This window comes from Amblyomma mixtum, chromosome 3 (genome assembly GCF_055824585.1).
Source record: "Amblyomma mixtum isolate Tamu chromosome 3, ASM5582458v1, whole genome shotgun sequence".
Lineage (NCBI taxonomy): Eukaryota > Metazoa > Arthropoda > Arachnida > Ixodida > Ixodidae > Amblyomma > Amblyomma mixtum.
In genome coordinates, this window is record NC_143014.1 from 390,914,480 (window position 1) to 390,927,807 (window position 13,328).

The window sequence follows — 13,328 nt, forward strand, 5'->3', positions numbered from 1 at the left end:
ACCTGCATGTAGTGAGCCTGGGTATAGTCTTGAGAAGGTATTTTTTGTTGTTTTGTTTTCATGGATTTAACATCCCAGAGCGACTCAAGCTATGAAGGATGCTGTAGCGGAGAGCTCCGGATAACTTCAACTGACATCGCACAGCACACGGGCCTCTAGCATTTCCCCTCCATCGAAATGCGACCGCCACGGCCAGGATCGAACCCGCGTCTTTCAGGCCAGTAGGAAAGCGCCACAACCAGTGAGCCACTGTGGCGGCTTTAATAAGAAGGCGTTCATCTCGTGCTAGACCTCAAAAATACTTAGGAGCTACCAGGACGTCTGTATATAACAAGATGATCATTAGCTGAGTGCAGCAAAGGGCCTGTACCTGTCAGAAGGTGTTCACAAGTTGTGAAAGTTGCATACCACTTAGGAACAATCAAATGCCTGGCACAGCTGAGCTTCACTTCCTGAGCAGCACCCACTCTACAGTCTGCTAAGCTGGACAAGACGGAATCACTGTGAACAATGTTTCACATGAACCAAAGAAGGCAAATGTTGCTTGAAAGAACAGCATGAGGAGTACTAAGTGTCACGATAGGCATTTGAAAAGGGGCAATGCCCCAACAGGCTGGCTTGACAACAGAGCATGGCCACATTCACAGAGTGCAGAAGACCTAAGTGTCATAGGACTTGTACTGCAGTGCAGTTGAAGTTCCTTTGCACTTGTGATTATCGAATTATTCATTTTGACTTAGAACTAGAAGTCTTCCCCAACAACTATTTTTTCAATGCTAATGAAACTAGGTTTTCTGAGCGTCTTAACCTTCTCCTACCGAAAGTTCAAACTAATTATGGAAAATTCTCCGCAACATTCACTGGTGTAACAATATGGAATGCTTTACCACACGAAGTTAAATCATCATGCAACAGTTTTATTTTTTTTACATCATATCAAAAACTTTTTACAATTGCAAATTATGGACTAACTCTGTGTACCCTAATGCATTTCTTTTTCCGTTTCTTGATCCACTTTTGTTGTTTAATGCTTCTTGCCTTTGTTTGTACACACACGATTTTATGATTGTCTTTTATCGTTGTTTGTATCTAGCAACCACTGTCTTAGTATTTGTTTAAACTACCTATTTTATGTTGGGAGGTCATCCTGACGGTTGTTTAACCATGGGCTCTCCTAGAGTACTAACTTCAAATAATAATTTTGCTTGTATTATTGTTGCTCAACAGACTTGACTTGACAAAGCACGCGGGGAAAGGATTCGCAAAAGCATAAGATTACTTTTGAAACACACATGCTGTCACGCCTTTGTCACATTGCCAGTGTTGCTTTCAGTAAACTCAGTTGGTAGTCGGCCCCTGAAGCGTAACGCAACACCTGATTCTTGTTATTCCCTTTGCCCGACCCGTGTATTTTAAACTTCAAGTTTGATGAAATTGCATTTGCAATGGCAAAGCCCACTGCAGAGCTTTGCTTGCAGCACAGCCCCTGTATCACAGCGTGCACAGTGGTGGGAATACACAAGCCAGTAAACGAAGCAGTGCCATGAGAGTGATTACTCCCCTGATCTACCAAAGCGCAGTGGTACAGCTAAAATGTAAAGCTACGCAGCTTACACAGAAACTGTGTTCACAGAAAAATTCGCCCAGGGCCGGGCATCGAACCCAGGACCCCCACCTGTCCAGGAGAGTCACTCTGCCAATTAAAGGTGGACTGAAGAGGAGCCTGAACTCGCATTTTTACTGCTGGAACTCAATCTAAACGTTCCGAGCATTCTTAGAAACTTAGAATTATTGCTCGGTGCGGCCGATTTCCCTAATTTATATCAGATTAAACGTCCCGGCTCCCCCCCTTTTTTTTTTAATTCCCCCCAAACGGTGGGAGGAGTCGACAACCTTTCAACCAGTCCCGTGGCGGCTTGCCGCTCTGCCATTGGCGGAGTGATACATAGTGGTTGGCGAAAGCAATGAGTCCACACGTATTTTTATTTCCGTGGGCCTAATTTGCAGTTATCTAGTCTCCAACTAGACCTATTTATTCACGCAAACCTAAAAGAAACAAAATAAAAGTGAAACCAAAGTCGCCACGCGACTGCCTGAAAGGCACTCCACGCGTTGGTCAACTCCTCCCACTGTGTGTGGGGAATTAAAAAAAAAGGCGGGAGCCGGATGTTGTCCCGATTTAATTAGGGAAATTGGTTGCACAGGGCAATAAATTGAAGTTTCTAAGAATGCTGAGAACGTGTAGATCGAGTTCCCGTGGCAAAAAGACGAGTTCAGACTCCTCTTCAGTGCACCTTTAAGATAACTAAACCAGCTCGCAGTTGGCAGAGTGATGCCAAAATGATCAACGCAATGTGGGAACAGTGTTTGTCCAATGTGTTCATGGGAAACCACCTAGGTGGAGTAGGCCTGAAACAATGGAGCGATTACTCATTAGCATCCACCCACGGGTAGTACTACTGAGCCTGGGTAGATGCTAATGGGTAATCGCTCCCTTATTTCAAATCTACTCCACCTAAGAGGACAACCCTAAAAACAACGAACTAGTGCTGCGAGATGGCAGGACATGAGTGCCGCCCCATCAGAGGAAGCCCAAAGCAGTCACCTGCACGAGGCTCCATGACCCTCTTGACAAGGTCCAGGTGGCCGAGAAAGATGTTGGTGTCCGTGACCACAAAGGTGCCCTGCACGAGAGAGAGGTGAAGCCAGGGAAATCCCATCCAACACTGCTCAGCACATATGCACCCTTTGCATCCAGTCATTGCAAAGCAAAGCAAGTCATCATCATCATCATCAGCCTGACTACACCCACTGCAGGGCAAAGGCCTCGCAGTGGGTGTAGGTACACATCCTCCAGCTTAGCAAACTGAGACAGTGTGAACAGGCATGGTCAGACGGAGGAACAGAGGACAGGATGGGTGCTGATGCTGCCAACATTTCTTCTGAGAATCAGACATCCCGCCTACAATGAGAGCAGAAACCAGCAGGTCAAGAAGAGAGCCACGAGAAGTAAGGACTGCAGATACACATTGTATGTTTAGTGGATGACAATGTGCACCTGTCACCTTTACTACTTTAGGCTGCTTTTTTGACCTGCTGGTTCCTCTCCTCATTGTGGGCAGGATGTTGGATACAGGTGCCTCGCTGTTTTCTAGAAACAAACGTTCGCAGCATCACCACCCATCCCGCCCTCTGTCCTTACCTGTTCGCAGTGCCCCGTTTCGCTATGCATGACCAACAAGCCCAAGCCAAACTAACTCTCCACCTATATGCATATGTAACACTAGCAGCAGCAGAATTCGTCCACACAACGGAAGTGCACACAGCTCTCTACACAGGAACAGGTGAGACAGTTGAGAGAATCACAGACTAGGGCCCTGTTTGGCTTTTGCTTGCGTCAGGAGGTTCTCAGCGGCACAAAACCCCAACGGCCTAGACCCCACTGCACAATCTGCACTAGCACTGCATTTAGTGCCTTTTTGGGCCTGCAGGCACAGCTGAGGCAAAAGTTCTGGACCACGTGTGGCACTAAAAGCATGACCTCTACAGCAGCATAGGTACAGTCTTTGTCAAAAGTAACCAGGCTGCATGGTTTGCTTCTAGCTCGTACAGTGGAGCCTTTACAGCTTCCCTGAAGCTGAAATGGTCATCAAAGGTAAGGACTGGGGGTCTTCTTACCTTCCAACACGTTTTGATCTTTAGGAAAGCCACAAGGGCTCCACTATACAAGCTAGAAGCAAACCATGCAGCCTGGTTACTTTTGACAAAGACTGTACACAGGTAGAAAAAAAACTTTAAAACTCTACAGTTCACTGTGGTGCATACCCACGTTTAGGCTGTCTGCTTCAATAACAAGCTTGATGCCCACAAAACTAAGCTTCATAATACATTACCATGGCCCACTAATTTTTGTCCCTATGCGAGCTCACCAAGCCATGGTTGTGTCATTTTTCAGGGGCAAAAACGACAACAGATGCATACACTATGGGAAATCAAAATGGAAAACATGACAAGTGACGACGCAAAAACATACCAACACACATTCATCACTCAGTTAATTCACACTTTCTCTGGTAAAGTTAACTACCCTGAGACCTATAAAAATTAATTGCACCATAAGCAAACTGTCACATTGACTTGTCAATCAAAAGGAGGTGTCCTGCTTATAAGTTGAAAGGCTCGTTTAAAGGACACCACAAATGAGCCTTTTTCTTCTTGTTCTTGGAAAATTGCACGCCATTTAGAAAGTCAGCGCATTTAAACCTTTCCACCTCTGCATAAGGACCTGTTAATGACCATAACTTACACTGTGTGATGCTCGTAGCAACAATACTCTGTAGCACCTGCAGCCGAGTGGGTTACAACCGATCACACACCACTCACCATGTAGCCCGACAGTGGCCCCTGTGTGTTGAAACCTTTGTCAATGGCGTCCGATAACTGAAATAAAAATAGCAATCCAGTCACATCAGCTGAGTGGCCAGCAAAGTAATGAAACACGGTCACGTCAACCCTATGCCACCATTACAACCAAAGATGCCATAACTCAGGCTGACAACGTCACACATCATCATCAGCCCAACTACGCCCACTGCAGGACAAACGCCTCTCCCACTGACCTTCAATTAACCTTGCCCTGTGCCAGCTGTGGCTGCCTTGTCCAGTGAACTTCCTAATCTCATCCACCCACATGACTTCCTACTAACCCTCCAACGTTCCCTCTCTTGGAATCCACACCGTTATCCTAAGGGACCATTGGTTATCTGGTCTTTGAATTGCATGCCCTGTCCATGTCCTTTCTTGATGTCAGCTAGGATATCACTAGCGTGCGTTTGTTCCCTCACCCACTCTGCTCTCTTTGCCTCTTAATATTTCACCTATCATTTTCCTTCCCATAGCTGGCTGCGCTGACCTCAATTTAATTTGCCTCCATGTGTCTACCCCATAGGCGAGTACTGGCAAGATGCAACTACTACATACTTTCCTCTTGAGGGATGCTGGTAAACTGTTTTCATCACGTGAAAGTGCCTGCCAAATGCACTCTACCTTGTTACTTTACTCTCGCAGTCTGGACCTGTGGTCTCTGCTTGCCTTAAGTAGGTATTCCTTTACCACTTGCCAAGCTCCGCTGGCTACCGTAAACTGTTGTTCCCTTCCGAGGCTACTGAACATTACTACAGCTTTCTTCAGAGTATGCATTTTAAGATCCACCACTCTGATTTGCCTATCTAGGTCCTTAATCATGCTCTACAATTCCTCCTACACGTTGCTTACTAGGGTGATGTCATCAGCCAATTGGAAATTGCTAAGGCATTCTCCAATAAATTTCATCTCCCCAGTTATTCCTTAATCCAAACCTCTCAATACCTCCTGTAAACATGGAGTGAACAGGAGATCGTGTCTCCCTACCTGACACCTTTCCTAATGGGATTTAATTCCTTTCCCTGAGGAAGATTATGGTCTCAGTGAAGCCCTTACACCCTCCCCCCCCCATGCAATAGAGAATAGCACCGTCATGATCTGCACAAGGCTAAGAGCTTTAAAAAAAGTTCTTTAGGGGAGGGAGGCAGGCCCTTTCAAATGCCAGAAGGCCACTCACGTCTTCCATTTCCACATCTTCAATGAAAGGCTCGTCATTTGGAGCTGCTGTACCAAAGGCATCCCATGGTGACACACCTGTTCAAGAGAGAGCACTGACATCAGCACTAGCCAAGTTGTTGAGTGCACTGATGGGCTTCTGAAATGACCCCAAGGAGCACTAGTTTTTGTATAAACAGCCTCTCAACCAGGTAAGGCATAGTAGCATTCAAACTCTTTCAAGTAAAACTGGTATCAACCACTGTGGCGTCAGGCGGATGTGGTCCGCACAGGGTGCAGAGGTCAAAGGGGTGCAGCTGAAGCAGAGGAGGGGTCATCATGGTCATGCAGTGACCATGGCGGTAACGCTGCGCTTGTTGAAGAGCCTTATACAACTCGGAATAAGCTTAATACACAACCTCTTATGACTAGTTCTTTGGGGGTGCACTTTATGTCAAAATAAGTTGGCAACGGAAGCACCTCAACACAACGGGTACTGATTTCGAAGAGGTCGAGCACTGGTCAACATTGGACTTCGTCACGTTCATCCCTCAAAAAGATTTGACTGCCGTACACAACCTTTTTAGCCGACCTGCAAATATTCTTAGGAATATCTTTGTGGCATCATGAGATGATAGAGGGGGGGTATATTTGAAACGTATCAAAAACTGCTGGACATCTAGAATTGGAACGTCTAGGTTCTCAGGACCTGAAGCGTTATCTGTTCAAAGCAAACTGGCAAAAAGCATCATCCTGAAGAAATGATCAGCAGCTTAGTGGCCCTCACAGTCAGAGAAGGGAAATTTGCTCCATACACACGTCGAGTGAGTGAATGCGATTACAAAGTGACTCCACAATTAATAAATCTGTTAGGTCCTGACCAGGGTAATATGAGGGGTGTTCAAAAAGCTATTTTCAGAGAAAACTGAACTTACTTCATAACAAAGTAATCCCCGTCACATCAACATACTAAGGTAAGAGCTTGGGCGAGTTAGTGGTTGATCATTTTTAAAACAGTGCAAAAAAGACGTGGACAACAGACATGTGTATGTCTCTTCCTGCTGTCTGTGTCTTTTTAGCGCTGTTTTAAAAATGATCATTATACCAATGCCACCATGCTTCCATGATTGCCCTCACAAGAGGAAGACTATTTGCTGCTACTGGAAGCTTGCTACCACTTCTTTGACTGTATTATTATCAGGAAATCGTAGTCCACAAAGAAATTTCTTCAGGTTACAAAAGAGAGAGTAATCCCCAGGACCGATGTCTGAACTGCAGGAGAATGGTTAAGCTCCATGAAGCCGCATTCCCAGATAGCAGCTTATGACCTTACGAGTAACACGTTTGTCGACAACCTCCCACGACGTTTCGCTTTGAATGCACATGTAATGCTTTCGTTATTGAAGAACAGGTGTCTCCACTCATCGCCTTGGGTGGCACAAATTTTGGTATGAAACGCCTCACTAACCTAAAAAGTTGTATCCGTAATTCTTCCAGCTCAAGTTTCCACTTGAAATTTCTTTTGAGTCGGTGACCTTTGTGCTTCCATTGAATGGACTCTTGTCCGGACTCTGGATCGCGCTAGTGGATCCATGTGTCATCACACCTGAAATCAAAAAAAATGTCGCCAGAATTTTTTAAGCCTGTTTAAATTACCTTGGCTATATCGCTTGTGACATACGTTCTGGTCAGGCATCAACATTCGTGGGATTCCCCAAGAACTGACCTTTGACACCACTGAAACACCATCAATGATACTGGAAAGCATGCCTACTGAAATGCCCAATTCATGAGCTATAACACAAATGACCTTCCGAAATTATGGCCTCCACATTACGGTGATCATCTTCAATTGATTCCCTACCCCCACACTGAGTGCCACTCACCCTAGCGATGCTAATGGTATCAATAAAACATCGTCTGGCTCAGTGTGCATTCACGTAATCATAAAAGTTCTGAGCTAAACTCTTAGACTCAAGTCACTCAAACCGTAGCACGACTGCCCTCTAGTGACCACGAGCACTGCACTGAAAGTCTCGCAATACCAATCCATAAACTTAATAAAAACTGAAAGCGTTAAAATAAGTATTCGAAACGTTAAAGGTTTCCACTCAATCCCACTACAACACTGTATACACTTTTTTCAATGCAATGATATTTTCTAACAAGAATGCTGAGCAAGAAACGGTTATGGGCATCTTTCTAGACAGCTTATGTACTGTGCACACACCAACAATGTCACTCACATCATGCATACGAGTGCACGTCAAAATACTCCTGCTTTGAATTGAATTGAATTGGCTTTTTATTTGCAGGAAACAATACAGATGAATCCCTGTGCGTGGCGTAAGGCTAAAGGCTTGGAAGCCTGACGAGGCCTTAGCCCCCTCACATCAGTTACAGCCTGCAGCAGCAGACACACATTTTCTGAATTTAAGCATGTACGCGGTTGCAATAGGATAACATGTTCACGCTTTTCAATTACAACACAATGAATACGAGAAATACACAGTACAATGCAGCAATATAACTAAAGTTCAATTCAAAAGTTTTGAGCAGGAATGACGGTACATAGGCATCCATGTACACATGAAAAGAAACTAAGCCATAACTTGCGTACGTTGCGTACAAACTGCAAGTTGCTAATAACACCATTGAACAGAAGTGAGTATTAGCGTATATCACAGTCTAACAAAGAGCAGTACGAAAGGGAAACAAAAGAACAAAATTAGAATAATAGTTGCAAATGCATGATAACTATAAAAGATAACCAACTTTCTTCTACAGCCCATCTTTCTGGCATATCATCCTGAAGTCCTGATATCAGCTGTGCCATCTGAGACACCTGGATGCGACATGCAGAGAATAAGGGAGGGCAAAAGGTTATACAAAGCATATTGTCAGCTCAGCCTATGGCGCTCAATGTCAGCTGCAGAGGCAAACATGCCACGCTTTCATATTTGTGTCACAGCACTAAGAAAGGAGATTCTAAACTGACAGCATTATAGTGGACATTCACAGGAAAAGCTGTGCGCATTGTCACACTACCTCAGGATTGGTCGAGAGGGCTATGACGTCACACTTTGAGCTATGGAATGAAGAGGAATAAAACTCGAGTTAAATTGTCATTATGGGGTCGTAGCATGACGGAAATGTCATTATGACATATAAGGGCGTAAATTAAATATGCTTAAAAGAAAATTTGGGTAATTAGTTGTGAACTGAACCCATGATGGGTTGCGACTCGGACATGCTACCCCAAGGCCAGTGAAGCATGTTCGTTCGGCTTGGTCAAGGGGAGACCTTCTGCGTCGTGTGGAGTATTACGCAGTCTATGATGCCTGCTGATGTATGACAATGTGTGTATAATTAGAGGTGCTTATTAGGAAAGTAGCAAAAAACCATTAATGCTCTCGCATCATACTTTTAAGGCACAGTTCAAGTGTCCCAATTTTTCACGCAAGGGAAAGTTCAGTTAAATATCTTAAAGGCGCACTGAAGAGGAATCTGAACTCGTCTTTTTGCCACGGGAACTCTATCTACACGTTCCGAGCATTCTTAGACACTTCGATTTATTGCCCTGTGTGGCCGATTTCCGTAATTAAATCAAATTAACGCCCGGCTCCCGCCTTTTTTTTTTTTCAATTCTGCCTCGTACGGTGGGCGGAGTCGACCAACGCGGGGAGTGCCTTTCACCCAGTCCCGTGGCCGCTTGCCGCTCTGCCATCGGCGGAGTAATACGTAGTAGTCCGTTGAAGCAAATAGTCCGCACGTATTTTTATTTCTGCGGGCTTATTTTGCGGTTATATTGTCTGCAAATGAAACTATTTATTCATGGAAACCTAAAAAACAAAATGAAGCGAAAGCAAAGCCTCCACGGGACTGGGTGAAAGGCGCTCCATGCATTGGTCGACTCCGCCCACCGTACGAGGCAGAATTAAAAAAAAAAAGGCGGCAGCCGGGCGTTAATTCGATTTAATCAGGGAAATCGGCCACACAGGGCAATAAGTCACAGTTTCCAAGAATGCTAGGAACGTGTAGATCGGGTTCCCGCGGCAAAAAGACGAGTTCAGATTCCTTTTCAGTGCACCTTTAAAGCTTCGTTATAGCAGCTGCGATTCCTCACTGCTGAGGCTCTCTCCACCCAGCACTCAAAGCACACCTGAAGGCACAACAAGGCTGCAGGCCTTGTCTGGCATGAACACCATCCACGACGCTCAAGTGTCAACACTGTGCTTGCAAATGTGACACTTTTTGTAGACGAAATGCAACCACTGCATTCTGAGTGAACCAACACGAGTGGTGCACAAATGAAACAAATTCAAGCGATGTGGGACCCCTCGAAGCACACGCTATCTACTTTTGTCGTAACAAATCACCACTAATTTGGGCAACAGTCAAGAAATGTACTATGCCATCCCTCACTCCACAAGCAAATGAGAGCTCGATATCTTTTCAAAATGCAGCCAGTATATATGTAAAGATGCCTTTCTTAGGCATCTGATGGTCCACCTCGGTTGCATGGTGGCAGCCCACAATGAAAAACACCTCGCCTTTTAAAGCTGTACCTTGAGGCCTGAAACAGAAAAATTCAAAGGACTCTGGACGGTAAGAACTACGTTTCAATGTGGACAACTACCGCATTTCATGTTCCACAAATGCACAACTAGCTGCCATGTGTGGTTTTGTGAAGAAAAGAGTAGCCACTTCTTAGAAATGTTTACCAGCGCTTACGTCTACTAACGAGTTACCTGAGTGCACCAAAATCTGATTCTTGGACCAGCATCTACTTATAAAAGTTGGGCACAAAAACTGACATTATGAACCTCACGAAAGAAGGGCTTTTTTCCCTTAAACTCTGGCCATTTGAAGAACGTAACGACAGCCCTTACCACCGTGATCTTGAAAGTGCCGCTAAGGAAATTGCGCCCACACGAAAGACATGAAACAGCAAGATAATGGGACAGTGGCTAAACCCCGGTGATCCTGCTATCGCTCGGCAAGACTTCACTACAGAGCATGAAACATGGGAATGCTGCAACAACAAAAGAAGCTTATACCGGCAACACTGCAGTGGTGCACGAAATTCATGGTTTTCGCCCAGTCTTATGAAAACAGCAGCAAGGCAGGGAGTGAAAGTTCAGCCTCTAAAAAGACTACCAAACAAGACACCAGGTTAAAAAAGAGGTACAAAGGGTTAGCTGCGAAAAGAACCAGAAGACAAGACATGCAGCCCGTGAGCACAGCGTCATTACAGGCAGCCCGCAATGCCAATGCACATCTAAAACTGCTGCTGCCCGCCACTTGGGCTGCGAAAAACGCGTGACCACATTCTGAACAATTACAGGTATGCCTCAGGGTAACGTTTTTTGCCCAGGTGTTTTTGACACAGCCCAGTTAGCCGATGCACACATGTAGCTTTGAAAGAGTACGCCAGGTCATGCCTGTAAGTGCAGGCAGGCGGTGTGGAAAAGCACTTCGGGTGTGCCTAAAAAATGTTTGCTCCTCTTGTTACGCTGTGTTACAGCAGTGCGATCGACGCAGCAAACTTCACTGCATATATCCACAGTCATTGCATATTGCAGATGCGAGAAATCTTACACGGGAGAAATCATCAGGTGTATCAGTGCAGCCATTATAAACACCAGCCACATGAGGACACCTGGCCTTCCACTGTCACCAGAGTATGTGCTAGCCGCCCCCAAATTGGATGATAATATCGCCATTTTTAGGAAAGCAAGCTTTGGCAAGATTATCCTGGCTGTTGCCACCCACAAAAAAAGGAGTAACCTGCGTGAATCCACTTTCACTCTCAGAAAAGAAAAGGTATTTCCCAGGAATGTCGGTCTCAGCCTGGGACCTGTGCAAAGATGTTTTCCAGAGTTTTTGTCAGAACCTGACTGCAGACACGGTTTAAGCTTCATCAATTTTTAGGCTTCACCTTTATTGTCTACTTTGGGTGTTCGAGACAATAACTGCGCCATTTCCTTCCCTCAAAAACCAAAAAGGGCCATGGGAACTGAAACTACACGGGCTCAAAACTTGGTTAAAACAACAGTGACCGGAATGAGCAAGGTGCCAGGAGTGTCATCCTTCGACACCTCATGATCAGGTCCTCGCAGTGCTTGGCTGTCCAGGAACAAATGGGCACGCACGATCACCTGGAGGCAGAGCAAGAGCTGCCAGGTAGCCCCTACCTTTCTGAGGGGGCTAACTGGCTGCACTGCTCGCATCTCCACTGCACGAGACACTTGGCTCGCTACTGAAATGACTGAAGCCAGCACAGCGCAAAACCTCAAGTGCTTAACTGCACACATGTGTGCTTTCAATTCCATTACGAAATACAAGCAGCCATGCGGTATTTGACAAAGCCGAGTTGTAGGCGCCTGTCTCACCGTTCGTCTTACGGCGCGCAGAATCTCTACAGTTTCGAAGCGCCAGCTCAGATGCGCAGAGACAGTTAGCTGCGCGGCAGTTAAAAAAAAAAACATGAGCACTTACTGGACTGCCCAGCCGCAGCAACCGTCGAGCAGGGCGCAGCAGACGACGCCCGAGGCTTGGCCGACTTGGGCGCCAACGGACCGCTGTCGAAGGGTCCGATTTTCTCTCCAGAAGTGGACGCTACGAGTTTCTCGCCGGGTTTCGGGCCGAAGACGTCAAGCATCGCCGAGAACAGCGCCCGACTCAAGGACGCCTTTTTGGAAGGCGGTGAGCCTCCCACACGGCCAGAAGTTCCAGTGCCCCGAACAGAGCTGCCACGGGCGCTGGGAGTCGAATTTCCGCCGTGGACAGCGTAAGACGGCACAGAAAAGGCTGGAGCGGATTTGTTTTTTGTTCGGGCAACACTTGGCGGATCCTGTCGCAAAAAACTGTGCGATGTCGGCACCGCGGCCGCCCTAAGTGCTCCATCTTCGGGCGCTGGAAGGCGCCTAGTTGCACGCTTTATCGCCCGCCCAGCGGTCGTCGCATCGCTCGAAGTCGGTTGATTCGCTGGACCGGAGGTGTTCGAACGGTCCTCTGAGTTTCCAACGAACGCATACCGTTCTCCGCGTAGGTATCCTGTCGTAGCTCGTCGCTTCTGGTCCATCTCTGCACCGTAGCCGTCAGGCAAATGCATTTTCGGTGCCAGACTCTCAAAAGCAAACGAGCTACATCGCTACGTGTCCAGCCGAATCTTGACAGCGCGCGCCTTGGTGCATCCGTTCCGAGTCGAAGCGCGCGACGATGACAAAGCAGGGGCCTGCGCACAGCCGTCGTCGTCGTCGTCTCTTCGGCGCACACGCTAGCTGCGACGCGCGCGACTATCACTTCTCGACAGAAACTATTTGGAACCAGTCACAGCTCCAGGCTACAGGCTCGTGTACGTTTCCCATCACAAATACGACGAGTGTTTACCCACTGGAAAGTAGAAGTGGTAGTAAGGCGGTTGAACTAGAATGTTTGGAGCACGACGTGGTTTGTAGGTAGAGCGAAACACGGCACGAAACTAATCGCTACTGCACTTATCCCTTTTTTTTTTTACTTTAATTTTTATTGGATTCAAGGACGAAAGAATTGATTGGATTAGATCGGATTGATAAGTGGGTAAATGGTAATAACTTCACCCTTTGTATTGGGCGGCAGCTCGCGCCATCTAGCCTATGGGGTTTTTTTTTTCGTTAAATTTTTCTTTCAATTTCGCTTTTTTATTTTAAAATTTCCAATTTGACTACTTTTTTCTTAAATTCACTTCTCCTTTGACTTCCTCCACC

At 46.2% G+C, this 13,328-nt stretch overlaps 1 protein-coding gene across 4 annotated transcripts in view; it reads right to left on the reverse strand.

The window, feature by feature from the left end:
• The window catches only part of Swt1 (Swt1 RNA endoribonuclease), a 101,011-nt gene extending 87,921 nt beyond the window's left edge, over window positions 1–13,090 (reverse strand). For 2 of the 4 annotated variants that reach the window (XR_016291787.1, XM_089584460.1), the window contains exons 1-5: window positions 12,079–13,089; window positions 7,046–7,183; window positions 5,600–5,676; window positions 4,384–4,440; window positions 2,606–2,684 (exon numbers count right to left, since the gene is read on the reverse strand). Coding sequence is in view for 3 of the 4 variants with exons in the window: in XM_089584460.1 (XP_089440586.1) it covers window positions 2,606–2,684; window positions 4,384–4,440; window positions 5,600–5,676; window positions 7,046–7,183; window positions 12,079–12,694 (967 nt within the window). In the remaining variant the exon portion in view is untranslated. Of the gene's footprint in view, window positions 1–2,605; window positions 2,685–4,383; window positions 4,441–5,599; window positions 5,677–7,045; window positions 7,184–12,078 lie in introns of all 4 variants that reach the window. The other 2 variants (XM_089584461.1, XM_089584459.1) reach the window with 1 other exon arrangement.
• Window positions 13,091–13,328: the final 238 nt, after the last annotated feature.